At 38.0% G+C, this 14,195-nt stretch overlaps 1 protein-coding gene across 4 annotated transcripts in view; it reads left to right on the top strand.

Annotated features, from left to right (window-relative positions):
- MAP3K1 (mitogen-activated protein kinase kinase kinase 1) overlaps window positions 1-14,195 on the top strand; it is a 95,362-nt gene that overhangs the window by 13,952 nt on the left and 67,215 nt on the right. The window contains exon 1 of one of the 4 annotated variants that reach the window (XM_075128479.1): window positions 8,858-8,895. The exons of the other annotated variants lie outside the window; for them this stretch is intronic. Coding sequence (XP_074984580.1) covers window positions 8,873-8,895 — 23 coding nt within the window. The 5' untranslated portion in view covers window positions 8,858-8,872. Of the gene's footprint in view, window positions 1-8,857; window positions 8,896-14,195 lie in introns of those variants that run through there. 4 annotated transcript variants of the gene reach the window in all.

Genomic DNA, 14,195 nt, shown 5'->3' on the forward strand with positions numbered 1-14,195 from the left:
AGCAGCAAGGGGAGAGAAAGTCATTTTAAAAGAATCAGAAAAAGTGATTGTAAAACCTCAAAAACTGAAATAGGATGGTGGGGCCAAGTGTAATACCCAGTACTCTTTTTTTTTAACTTGTTTTTTTAAATTGACTAGATTGTTGTAATTTATTGAATCAATATACTGAATATTCCAATAAACCACATCTAGAATATCCCATAGTTTTTAATTTCATTTGTTCTTTCAGTAATTTAAATAATGTATAATAAAAAAAAATCCCTACATGTAACAGTGGTGACCGCTCTAATCCTAGACTATATCTGTTTGCTTAATGTATGCAAAGTGTTATTACTGTTGAAATTAGTGAATAAGCTCACTGAAATAGCTCTTAATGTTTTTTCCAAAAACACACAGCATAATTAGGAATAAACTATCTTATTTGAGCGATTTTATTTGGAAAGGATGGGGTCCTAAATTGTGAATATTCCACGACCTTTAGACCTGAAACGCTTTTGAGAACAGAAATAAGCAACTTCTCAGGAAATTTCAGCAAACTTTAAAATGAAAAATTTAAAAACAAGTATTTAATTGTGGTTGGGTGAGAGACTTACTCCTTTTAGAAAGTATATTCCGTTGGATAAATAAACATTACTAATTTTAAAAACAGAAATTGCCATAACACTTTCCTTTCCCTTTGAATTTCCAATAATGAGCTTTTTTGTAAATATATAATAGAAATTAGTATGCATAATTTTGTGTTTTTTTTAATCCACTATAAGTGCCCTTTCCTCAGCTTCACGTTTCCCCCACGTTTCCCCATGGGCACAGTGTTCACTCCTTTTCACTAGCTTCTCTCTCATTTCATAGTTTCATTCTTCCCATCCAGTCTGTCCCAGAGCCTACTGATTCTTCTTCTCTCTCCGCCATCATTGAGTTAGGCAGCTCTGTCTTAATTCCTCTCGCACAACTAATAAATAGGCCACAAAGTCTCCTCTCCATTTGCAAATATCCCTGATGTCTAATCACCTCACTTCAGTCTCCAGTCTCTCAAATGGGCAGAATGATGACTAAGGGTCTGATCCAGTCTTTCCAGTGACTTCATTGCATTCTGTTGTATTTAGAAATGGAAATAGAGCATGTTCTTTACGAACATATTTTTACTAAGGGGAACCTGTTACTTTTTTTATTTCCCTGAAAATGAAAGATTGTGTTCGATACTCCAAGGACAGTAATAGCGACTTTCATCTCTCACTTCCTATACTGATTAAAAACCATCTTTCCAACTAATCAACCACATGGCTCATGTTTCCTCTACTCAGTAGGAATTAGAAACCTAGAAATTGCTTTTTTTTTTTTTTTTTTTTTAAAAAGAGAAGATTGATCATTTGTATGGCAGTCATATCTAGGGAGGAACCTCAGTCCCAGATCAGGGACCTCATGGTGCTAGTCACAAAGACACTCTGCGTCAGAGAGATTACAGTCTAAAAATATGACATGATGCATTCAGTTGACAAAATGGGGGAGGCAAGGAGGTGGTTTTTGGGAGGTTGAAGTAACATTAGAACAAATGAAGTTTACCATGATAAGCGGATGTTTTAGCTTTCCATTTACCTAGCCATTGTCAGGTGTTGGTGTGTTCTCATATTTCAGACTCGTGGGACCAAATATTTAAACGGGGAAACTCCTTTTCAGCCCATTTTTTTTTTTCTGATGCTACTGGCACCTATGCTGATTTTCTTAATAACTTCTAATATTTTCGTTCTGGTTTGGGCAGACAGAAGTAGCCTTACTTAACCTTCTTAAATATATTTCAAAACTAACTACTTTTTATTTTACAAAAAAAGCTGGTTTCTGATGAAAAGTAGTTCTATAATATGGTCAGTTTGTCATATGTGTATTTTTCCAAGTAATTGGATGGCTCTTCTTTTGCTTTATTCTCCTACCATGAAATATATTCACATCTCAGGTCACTCTGTTGTGCTGTTTGCTTACTTTACACTGCTAGTTCTAAATCTTCAGAATTATGTAAGATTTTTGTGGTTAAATTCTAAATCCACAATAAACATGTACATTAAAAATATGGAGGTACAATTTAAAGAAAAAATGTAAGTTTAAAACAAGTTGAATCCTCACTTTATCAGAAATAAGAGTTCTGTTAAGATTTGAAAAGGTTTCTACAGAACAGACTATCAAATGTAGTGTTAGAATTTTATTTCCAACCTATTTTCCAAGTGTTTTAAAGGTCATGCTTCTAAAATAGTTTGGTTTGATGGAATAAAATTCTGTCTATGATGTTAGGTCCTATGAATAGTTCCCTGTTTGGTCTTTAAATCACATTAGTCTAGTATACCTCTTAAAACATAGTTACATATATGTGGTAAGATAAAGACTACTGTGATATCTTCAGGCTTTCTTCCTAAAGTACAGTTCAGCTTCAGCATGTTCAGATGCAATAGTATAGCATCTTATTAGCCAGGTAAATATGCTGAAGCATATGTTTTCCCTTAATACTGTACATCAGCCAAAAAAAAATTAGAATGCTGTATTGTTAATATGTTCTAACTTGCTGTGTTGAACCAGGGTACGTGGCAATGTTTCACAGTTCTACTATTGGCAAAGATCTTCAGTAGAGCTAGATGGAGAAAGAGTAGGAGGGTTGCTGAGGAGCCAGTCAAGGCACTGAAGAAACTTTGTCAAAATCAGACTGTCTCCAGGTAGCTTTTTGATTGTTGGTAAATTGGCAAAGTCTGATTGGAAAAAAAATTTCTAATCTAGCTCTAGTTTTAATTTCTGGGTAAATTTGGCACTCATGGAAGTAAACAACTGTTCATCTCAACTAGACTTTGTTAGAAAACATGTATGCACTTGCTTATTTTCAAGCACAGTCTTTTTAATAAGACTACTCACATGCTTATTTAAGTTTATGCGCAAGTATTTGTAGGATTGGGGCCTAAATAAAGACATAGCTTCCAATCTTGCTATTAAATTTCTGTGGGCAGACCTCTGTGTGAATTGACTTCCATGGGACTTTGTGGGTGCAAGTGAGGATCTGATTGCAGGACTGGGGCAATAGTTGCCCGAGTGAATCGGAGGCCTAACAGCTTGATGGCATTTGTCTGATCTATTGATTTTGGTGCAAATCACTATACTGGAAAAGCCTGGTTCACAGGAAAATCAGGACCCCAAGATTGCTTGGTGCTACAAGTAGAGGAACTCTCTGTTGCTGCCTACACATATCGGAGGCAACAGCTTAAAGCTATGTGTGGACATTGTCAGTAGCATGGACTCTAATAGAAATAAGAGAGCCTTACAGGGGGGATTTGTAGGAGGGAAAGCAGCAGGGAATGGAGGGGTGGGGCAGCGGTGGTGGGAGAAGCAGGAACTTTGGAAGGGTAGAAAACAGGGACCTGGGGAGGAGGGAGGTGGGGCTGGTGGTGAGGAAAACTGGGATCCAGGCAGAGAGTGGGCTTCACAATGGAGGATAAGCAGGGACCTGGGGGAAGGGAATGGGTGGAAGGCCACGTGGGGACTCGCAAGGGAATGGGGCTGAGGACCAGTAGTGGAGAGGGGAGGGGGAAACTAGATGAGTGGGACTTGGGTAGGGGAGCAGGAAATGGAGACCACAGAGTGGTGTGGGGAATAAGGGATAATGACAGGGCACACAAAGAGACCGTACCATGCGGGTGCAAATGTGGGACCCTAAATATAGCGGGGGGTGGATGAGAGTGAGTTTCAGGGAGCCCCTGAAGTAACACAGGGAGTTTGTGGAGGGAAGGGAAGAATGCAAGAAGCGCCTTGTGGGTGCAATATTCTCTGCCTACAGAAGCTGCAAAGTGTCTGACTCCCTAGTACTAACAGTCTCTGTAAAGATTCTCCATGTGTATGCCAGTGCATGTTGATCCTGATCTTTAACATTCCTGGGCTTCTCTTGTACAGAGATTGCTAGTTGTGCTGAGTTATATGGTGATTTGTGAAATGGACAGAATTTTAGATTTTCATTAGTGATTCATCTGGATTAAAACCCTAGTTTCAGAATGTGAAAGGATTTAATGTACTAACACCCTGTGATCTAGCTGAATCATGGGAAATGTCAAAAATTAAATTCGAAGTGTAAACCTATATCTACTCTTCTCATCCAATAGTGTGTTTAAGACCTCTTACACTAGTAAAACAAAGTTTAAAAAAATCTTGGCTGTAGGATTCTGATTAATAACAAGTTTTCACTTTTCCTTTTAACTTATTTGTGAAATCTATTCAAATTTATTTCAGTGTTTGTTCATAACCTTGAGACTAGTTAACAAATTCCTTCTGTTCCGAAATATATGTGGAGTTAAATCCATCCAAAACCGAGTTAAATCAAACTTTTATCTTTGATCCAGGTTGTCTGCACATTGAAGTCCAGGACCTCTAGGGTAGCGTTCTCTGAAATTCTTCTGGTTCCATGCACAGGCCAGTTAGGCAGAATTGGAGAGTCTCAATGTGTGGATGAAATGATGGCATTGGGAGGAGGGATTTAGGTTATTTAGGAACTAGGGAACAGAGGAGCCTATACAGAAAGAATGGCCTGAGCTAATGAAGTTCTCAGATCATTATTTAAAGACTTCAAGTTACAGGGAATCCACCATTTACTCTAGTTCAAACCAAAAAGTGACCCATCCCCCATGCTGCAAAGGAAGGCAGAGAACCCCCAGGGGAACCTGGGGGAAAATTCCTTCCCAGCTCCAAACATTGCGATCTGTTAGGTCTCACCAACCTGCTCAGGATCTGTCAGCTAGATACCTGGGAAAGAATTTGCTGTAGTAACTTGGAGCCTTCCTCATCTAGTGCCCCATCTCCTACCTTTGGGAATATTTGCTACTAGTGGTTGCAGATGGGACACCTGCTCTTATTGTAGGCAGTCTCTTCATACCGTCCCCTCCATAAACTTATCTAGCTCAGTCATTAAAGCAGTTTTCACCCCCACTGCTCCCCTTAGGAGGCTGTCCCAAAATGTCACTCCTCTGATGGTTAGACACCATTGTCTAATATCAAGCCTAAACTTGTTGATGGCCAGTTTATTTGTTCGTTTTTCTTTGCAGCTTATGTGGTGACATACATGGATATTATTTTGTGGAGGTATGTAACAGGTTCATGGATCTTGAAGTCAAGATCTTTTGTTTACAACCACAAAGAATTTAATAATGCAGCAAGAAAAGACGCAGAACCAGTATTTTGAGTACAGCCATGATAGCTATTAGTCCAGGCTGCTTCTGGAGCCTGCAGGAGTCAGGTCCTCAGTTCAGTAACCTCTTTGCCTGTGAGAGTCTTCCCCTTAACTCACTCAACGTGTCCCTGACCAGCCACTACAGGGCTGCAGCCAGCAATTTTTTCTCAGGCTGCTCCACAGCCAGACTCATACTGGTTTCCTCTGCATTCCCAAGCACTTTCTGGGGATTCAGCAGCTCAGAGATTTTCCTTTGAAGACCCTGTGTCTGCTTCACTACCTTCCTGAGCCTTGCACAGGCTGGTTTATATTTTGTTACCTAAAAGGAAATGGGGAATGACACAATATGGGTCATAACCTTGTTACTCCCTTCCCATGTTCAGTTATAAGGCATGTTTTTTTTTAAGAAAGAGAAAAGGTGGTTATGCATAGAGGAAGCATCCAGCATGGCTCTTGTCTCCCTTTCGGCACAGCAACACCATAACCACTTCTGGTGAGTGAATGCAGGGACCTATTAGGTTATTTTATACTTCATTTTAGATGATTTTAGTGCATGGCCTTTATGAATAATCCTGTTGTTTAGCCAGCATTTAGTACTACAGCTGTCCCAAACCAGCAGTCACTGTATTAATATTGGAGGACTGTGCCATTCCAGTTTTACAGTATCTTTATATCACCATTTCAACAAATGCAGACTCCAATTTCCTCTAGTTATGTAGTAGATGAACTAGTTAATATTTAAGCTGGTGAGGAAGTAGCTGAAAAGGCTACCACTCATTGAAGGTGCTTGTCCTTTCTTTGTTGATTAAAGTGATACACTGTCTCAGTCTGCTCCTCAGCATCTGGATGGTATTTGTAGGTACCTCCGTTTTCTGTCATCTTCACCTGGCACAATAACTGTCCTTTGCTTTCTAGTGCAGATTTCGTGACAGAGTTCTATGCGTTTGCCACCTTCAGACTGGACTCTGCATCAGCTGTCAATCCTACTCAGGGTCCATGTCAAGGTCCTCATGTTCCTATCTCTGGATATGCGTAGGGCCCAATTACCACAGTAACAGTCTTTGCTCCCTGCTGCCTCTAAGCTCAGGGAGATGGTGATTCTATTGATGGTCAGTTTTCAGCTACTGATTAGGGCATGCTGCCAGGGTGGATTTGATTTAAATCACTAGTCAGGAAGACTCAATTTAATCATGGATTTCTACATAAAAGTGCATTCTTGTTGGTTGTTGTGACCTTAATACATATTCTTCACAACTCAGAGATAGATGAGACCCAGACATGGTCTCTTTTATGGCCTGCTGCCATTATAGGTTTTCCCTTCTAGTGAGAGAATGGTATAGTAGATCTCCAATCAATGAAGGCTACACTCAGAAAGACCTCAAGACTTGTGGAATATGCTGCTCAAACAGTTTCACTTTAGTTTCTACTGCCTGTCCCTCCCTTTTCACATTTATCTCCAGACTTCTTCTCCTTGTCAGATCTATTCCACCCACAACTATCTTCTATTAATTGAACTTTTTGAAACTTTGAGCTTTTAGAGAGAGGTAAGGGATTGACTCTGTGTACACAAATTTGCAGAGGGATAATAAGTTTGAGATCTGTTATTTCTCACCTCTCTCTCTATTTATTTGTTTGTTTATTTACTTATTTATTTATTTAAAAACATTTTTGCTGTTAACAAGGATGTTATCTCCAGAGACACAAATGCACAGTTTGAAAACTGCAAAACTAAGCATCTCTGATGGTGTCTTCTAGACTGAGCACTGAGTCCCGTTGGGTAAATAGAAAGATTAACCTAAATAATCTATACGGAAGCCCTTAGAACCCCATAAAATTGGGTCCCTAATCCATGAACTATTGGAACTCATTTACAAAACTTTTCTTAAGCATTACATGAATATATTGTCTCATACTATAGAATTAGACTTTATAATCCCTATTCCATGATGAGATATCTTTGAGCTATAATGTAGATTTTTTTTCTCAAAAAGCATTTTATCAAAAAAAATCCCATTTAAATAAAAGATCAGATTTTTTAAAAAAATAATAGATTTTTATCCACCCTGCATGCTACAAGCTGCACCTGTTCAAACAAGCATTTTCCTAAACAACCCTGTTATAAAATTCTCAGCAGGTTGGGACTTGTACCTGAGCATCCCAGTTTATTGCTTAAACTACAGTTACCGGTAAATAACCTTTTTCTGCTTTGTATAGATAAATGATGCAGCTTTAATCTTGGACACTTAAATGATACAGTAGTGAGCACTGTAGATGAAATAAGTTGTCTGTGAAAGACTGTTGCTTACTGGAAGTTTGCAAATGCTGTACAGAGGTTTTAAAACTGTTTTCCATGGACTGCTGGTGATCCATAGAGAGTTGGTTGGTCACATTCTGTTGACTTTCTTCATTATCTCTTGCAGTCAAGTGTCCTAAAAACGGCTAGGAATACATTAAATACTTCCCTACTGTTCCTTTCCCATGTAAGCAATTACTAGAGATGTTGTGATAGTGAATGGAAAGAGGAAGGGATATGTGATTGTGAATGGGTGCGGAGGTGGTCTGCACAATCATGAATTGGGAAGAGGTGGTCCACAATACAAATTTGCTTAGGGTGAGGTCAACATTTTTAACTTAAGTTCTCCTTGTCACTTAAAATTACCAAATCAATCAAAACCATCATCTTGCTTTAGATTTGTACCAGAACACTCCTCAAGGTTTCACAAAGTCCTCTATCAGGTCTGTGTTTTTGAAACATGCCCTTAATGTCACAATGGAAGGGTCTCTAGTCTCTTCTGGCAAAATCACTTTGGACATCCTTATTATTGGGAAGCAACTGCAACTGTCAAACAGGAAGGCAGATGTTTGAAATACAGTTTGAAAATGTCAGACTTTGTGTGGTTTTTTGTTTGTTTGGTTGGTTGGTTTTTTTTTTGAGAAAAAGATGGAAAAATCAGTTCATCTTTTGCTTAGAAACGTTTGCTCAGTACATTTTTTAGAATGTTACACAAAAAAGTTGAGCAAGATGAGTTGTCCATCTGCAGAAGTTACAATAAATATCTTTTTTAGAGTTCTTACCACTGACAGTCTAGACCTCGAGTTCCTTTTAAAAAAAAAAAATTATTTTTGGAAGGGGTTATATCATACTATTGTTTCCAAAACCTGAAGGTTACAAAGTACTGTTTTTGTACAATCTGGTGGATAACAAGTACATGTCTGGAAGTCTCTGAACCCTTGAGGCTGGCTGTTTGGCTCTTTTCAGGGGCTCTAAACTCACCTGGGGGAAAAATGGTTTAGAAAGCTTCTAAACATACCTTGCTAGGGCATATGGAGAGAGTGCAAAAGGAGCTGCTGCAGTGTGTTAAGTAAATGGAAAATGCTTAAATTCCATAAACTTACAAGAGACCTATTCTTTTTCTATTTTATATTCAATTTTCATCAGATCTTGAAACAGAGGCAAGAAGAAATCAGAGAATGAATTTATAACAGTTAGGGGAAATCTTAGAAAATATGTGAGGTATTTCTTGTTGCAACAGACATTAACACAAAAGCCAGGGGGCTGGATTTATGCTGAGGTTGAAAAGTCCATCTACAGGAGAATCGCAGCTGTTCAAGGTGCCCACAAGGAAAGCCTACAAACCATCACAGCCCCAAAAACGGTGTGAGAACCATATGATTTGCTGATTTAGCATGTTAACTAGGCACGTGTCAATGTAAGTTTTGAATAAAAAATAGTTTGGGGGATCCCAACACTTCTTTTGTTTTCTACCCTAATGGAAAATCAAGATGTTAAGACAATCTGCGTGGGTCCCACTGTTACAAACAAACTGTAGTTGTTCCACTTAACCTTGAGTCTGCTGTCGGATATCTGCCTTCAAAAATGTGTCTGCATCCTCCAGACAAGAAAGAATGGCCTTGATAGCAGATCTTAACTTTGCACAGGAAAAAAAATAAAAATGCATTTTGTAAGAGTTTTCTTAGGAAGTCATTTGTCCATAAAAAGGTAATGATCTATAAGTTCCTGTGGTAGACTGAGTGCATGAATGGTATTTAAATACAATTCTTTTTTGGTACTATGCAGTTCTCACCTATCCTAGTGTCGGTCTTGTGGTCTTTTCTACTTTGGGGTTGCTGTTGTCAGGTGTCTTGTTTGCCTCTCTTTCCAGTTGTTTTTTGTAGCAGAAATCTGATTTAGTGTTGTTTTTATGTTATCTTTAAGGTAGAAAAAAGTGAAATATCTTGTTCCTTCCCTTTATTTTCCAAAAGGCATGACATGGTATTGAATCCTTCCTGCTGTGCTTCATTGGTTTTATTTTAAGCAAGTCAATGTCTGGGCTTTTAGGCATTTTAAAAAATTTAGATATAGTAATTGTCTAATCAAAAATAAGATGTTTGAATATCTCTGTTTTTCTGTAAAGGAAGTTTATTCTTAAACTACAGCTCAATTCGCTGCTTATGGAAAGATGAACAGTAGCCAACATTTGCTCTTCTCTGCTCCATGCTCTAATTGAATACTGTTAATGTAGTTTTGTTATATAGTACTATATTCAAGTGTAGTGGTTGAATAGTTTTTATTTCAACAATTTTTTCATCATCCTGTTTTCTCTTAATGTTGATGGAAGTTTTAGAAATCCAAGTTTTAGAGCATAAAGAGACTTGTCAGCAACCCTCTTCCATATTGTCTACATGTATATATGTCCACAACTCTTGCTTGTTATTGCTACACATTTCTTCCCTTCACAATTTCCTTCATGCTGAGTTTGTGATTGTTTAGTTTTGAGTGGGACAGATTTTTTCAGCTGGCTTCCATTTTTGCACCCTCAAAATATGGACAATATATCTGTCTATATATCTTAGTCATTGATATATCTCGTATGCAGAAGAAATTGTATGCTAAGGTAGCAGTGAAATTTTTGAGCCCAAAGACGGAGGTTTAGTTAAGGCCGGACTGAAAATTTTGGTCCTGTATTTCAGATTCTTTCCAAATAGGAACGAGCTTTTCATGTGAAGACAGAAGTCATTAACTCTACATTTTTAAACTACTGAAAGCTGATTCAAGATTGGCTGTTGATTTTGGTTTTATGGAGTAAGATGTCTAACAAAACATTTGTGCTTTTAAAATGGCCACTTTCATAAGGCTTAGAAGCAGTAACTTGGGGGCGGAAGGTTTGGTAAGGGGGATGGGACTCCAAAACAGTAGGTTCATATCATGTTGTGCAAGATTAGATTTGCAACTTGCTGAAGTTGCTATTGCATAATTGGAGTGCATACAAAAGCAAAGGCATCATTGATAGCATAAGCAAATAAATTGGGAATCATCAAATCCATAACATGTAGATAAAAGGGAATAAGCGATACAGGCCTCACCCAAATGTTATCAATATGCCAATATGTATATAGCAACAGAAACCATACCGAAGAGAACCTTGTGGTGAGCCAAATACTCTGTTTTCTACAAAATTGATGCAGCAACTTCAGAGGGAGGAGAGAATTTAATCAATGGAAAATAATTTAAAATAACCAATATGGAGACTAATAATCCTCTTCATCTTCAGAGTGCTTTGCCAACTTTAACTGCATGAACACCCCATTGAAGAGTGAATGAGCTTTGTCTTACAGAATGGGAAACTGAGGCAGAGGCGGTGACATGGCTGAGGCCACTGAGCATGTAAGCATCAGAACCAGGATTAGATCTTGAAATCCTGACTCCAAGGCCTTTGTTATAAGCACCAGACAATGCCTCTCCTCAGCACTAGTATCAGAAGGTAAACTTCCTTTCTGTGATGTTTTTCCTATCACTGCAGACTGGTGGTAATCTTTCCTCTCCACCTCACACAGGGTGCAACCATTAAGAACTGAACATTTTTGTATCATACAGGCATTCTAACTCTTAATAGCTTGTTTTGCTGCATTTTTTTGATGAACCAGGTGGCTCCTGCATACAATATTTAATTTTCATTTTGATTCACATTCACTGTATTTCACTTTTTAGTGTTCCTGTTTTTTAACTTAATTCTTTGGTTATCTGTCTTGTACAATATTTAGAATATTGGAGTTTAAAAGAAAACCACAGTTCTTAGACACCAGATCATAGAAAACAAAGAAATAGATCATTGTGGCCAAACTTTCAAACTTTTATAAAGCACATAATAAAGTGGAAAATGCTTAAACCTGCTTTTTAAATAATTTAAATTGATAGTTGGCACATTTTCCTTCTAGTAATACTTAACTGTAGTCGTTGAAGGTTTCCTGAAGATGTGAGAACTTATCATTCTTTTCCTGCTTATTTTTTTTAAATTACTATTTTCAATAAATCAAAAAGCTTAAGACCAGATTTCAAACAGAGGTACCTAGAGTTTGGCTCCTAAGTCTATTTTTAGGCACCTACGTTTTCTAGTGCAGTTAAAAGGATAATATGAACGGTTCCCAGAGGAAAAAGACCTAGGATTTTGTTGATGGGTCTTGGGCTCATGGGATAGGGTCAGACTTTGTGACGCTCATGGACCAAGGTTTACACTTTTCTGCACCCACTGTGCCCCTCCTTGATGGGGGTGGGAGAGTTCAGAGCAAGCTGGGGTCCTGGGGATAGGCTGAAGGGAGCCTAACCTATCTTCCAGGGTATGTGGTAGGAGCCCTTTAGCCCACCCCTCCGTGTGCACACACACCAGAACCACATACATGCCTACTATAGGAGTGTATGGTGATGGATGGAGAGTGCGCCTCCTGTGTTTACATTTAAATAAAAGTTGTGGCCTGTCACTTCAAATCTATCCATGTGTCTGCCCTCATTTTGCTGCTGTCTGCATCAAGCTTGTTGTACTTCTCCTGTGTTTTTGCAGTGGGAGGGACGGTGATTATCAGTCAGTGCTCTATCAGGGTGCAGCTTGCACTGTTCTTTGAATGGATTACTGTGCATGACATGACGTTTCTGTGTGATATCAACATGTGGTAGCTACGAACCTTCTGTGGTTCCCAAAACTTTTCAAACATTTGGTCTGTTTCCTAATAAAGCATGTAAATGTTAGTTTTGTTAGTACACAGGGCATTAGACCTTTCAGGTACCAACAGAGGGCTTGTGACCTGCCCCTCTAACTTTGCATAGCAGTACGTCTTACAAAAACCTGTGTTTATTATTGCATTAAGCAAGCATGACATGATTTTGAATAGAAGTACAATTCAACCAATACTAGTGGGTTTAATACCTCATTAAAATCCCATAAACTGGTGAATTAAAATGTTTTTGTTTTCAGACATTGAACCCAACATTTTTGAAAGCACAGGACCATTTAATTTCCTTGTTTGTTTTAAAGGAACAGAGTGGATACTCATATTCAAGATTTAACGGACTCTTAAGGATGCATCTGAGATTGCGATGTCAAATTGCATTGCGATTTGCGAAGATTGAGATTGCGAAGAGCAAAACAAGTGGTCTGGGTTCCATTGAACTTCTGAACTGAGTCAAGCTTGTCATTTATAAACTCAGCTTCTTTAGGTTGTAATTGATTAAACATATTTGCTGGCTTTTTCTAATTGTTCTCGGCTAGATCCATCATCAGACCTGGTATTGCAGTTAAGAATGAGGTGCCCAGAAACATTATTTAATATTTAGATTATTGGTGCACCCAAAGGCCTCCAGTCAGGATCAGTGCAAGGTGTGGTAAAAAAAACACTAAGACACAGTCCCTACCCAAAAGAGCTTACAGTCTAAGAACCAGCCTATGAAAGACAGTTACGTAATCAACTTTTGCAAGACTAATGATTAACTAAAATTATTTTCTTCGTACTTAAATGTAATTCAAAGCAGTGAAAATAATTTCTACTGGAATCAGTGACTTGAGATTAATAGACCTAAAAATGTACAGATGGATGTCAAGTGTAGATAGATGCACATTTGGGTATATTACGTACAAGATTTCAGCTTTAACTCTGAAGTTGTTTTTTGTTTAAGCCAAACACAAACTTAAAAAAAAATTGATGAATAGAATTTTTTTAACGATGATTGCTAAAGAGGAGGCACTGCCAAGTACTGTTCTGTGATTTTTCTGGAATATTTTCTTAAAACCATAGAATTGAAGGAACTGGAGTGGACCTCAAATGGATAATGAAATCAACCAATAGACAGAGGATTTGATTATTCGTAAAGGGAAGAGTGATTTCATTTTAACTCGAGGGTGCTTACTGTTCAAAAACTGATAGTGTATCTGAGAGATTATTAGTATTAAAAAGGATAAAACAACAAAAACTGAATTCAAGCACCTGAAGCTTGAGATTGCACGAGTTACAGCCCAAATCAGTTTTCCACAGAATAGCTTTAATTGTTTACATTGTCTTCCCAAATTGAATTGGGAGGATGTCCTGGAATTATCAATGTAAACACAAACACACTGGTTATTCTGGGGATAAGAGCTTTGCTGGCCTCAAAGGAGAAAGAGATAAAGAAATGTGGGAAACAAGTCAGGGAGGTTTATCTTACATACTTTACAACAGTTTGGCAGCCTCATTTTCTTTTTTTGTTTGTTTGTTTTTGTTTTTTGTTTTAATGTATTTTTGAAATTTTCTGCTTCAACTGAAGGGAGAAAAAAGCTGAGACAGTCATTTTTTGTCTTGCAAACAGCTTGAGAATTCTTAGTACATGAGCCAGTCACAGTAGAGAGAATCTTGTAACCAATCAAAGTAGGGAAACTTTGCATACTCACAGTATAGGTCAAAAAGAACTAACAGTAATTATGTAAATCAGACATCCACAACTAATGGGAGTGCAGGGAATTGTAAAACAAACTATCATTATGTATCAGAAATTGTATCGTATACTTGCATTGAGACTTCTAGTTCAGCATTATCCTGAACAATACGGACAGATGGTTGTCATGTCTAGCCTTGCATAGCTCACGTGAAGGCAGTGCTGTAGTCTCTTATGGCAACTTGTTCCATTGCTTCTTAGTAGTCAGGGAGTTTACAGTCAAACGCAGGCATATACTTATATAGTACAAGTGACATTTATGAGGTTTGAATA

The sequence above is a fragment of the Caretta caretta genome, chromosome 5 (genome assembly GCF_965140235.1).
Source record: "Caretta caretta isolate rCarCar2 chromosome 5, rCarCar1.hap1, whole genome shotgun sequence".
Classification (NCBI taxonomy): domain Eukaryota; kingdom Metazoa; phylum Chordata; order Testudines; family Cheloniidae; genus Caretta; species Caretta caretta.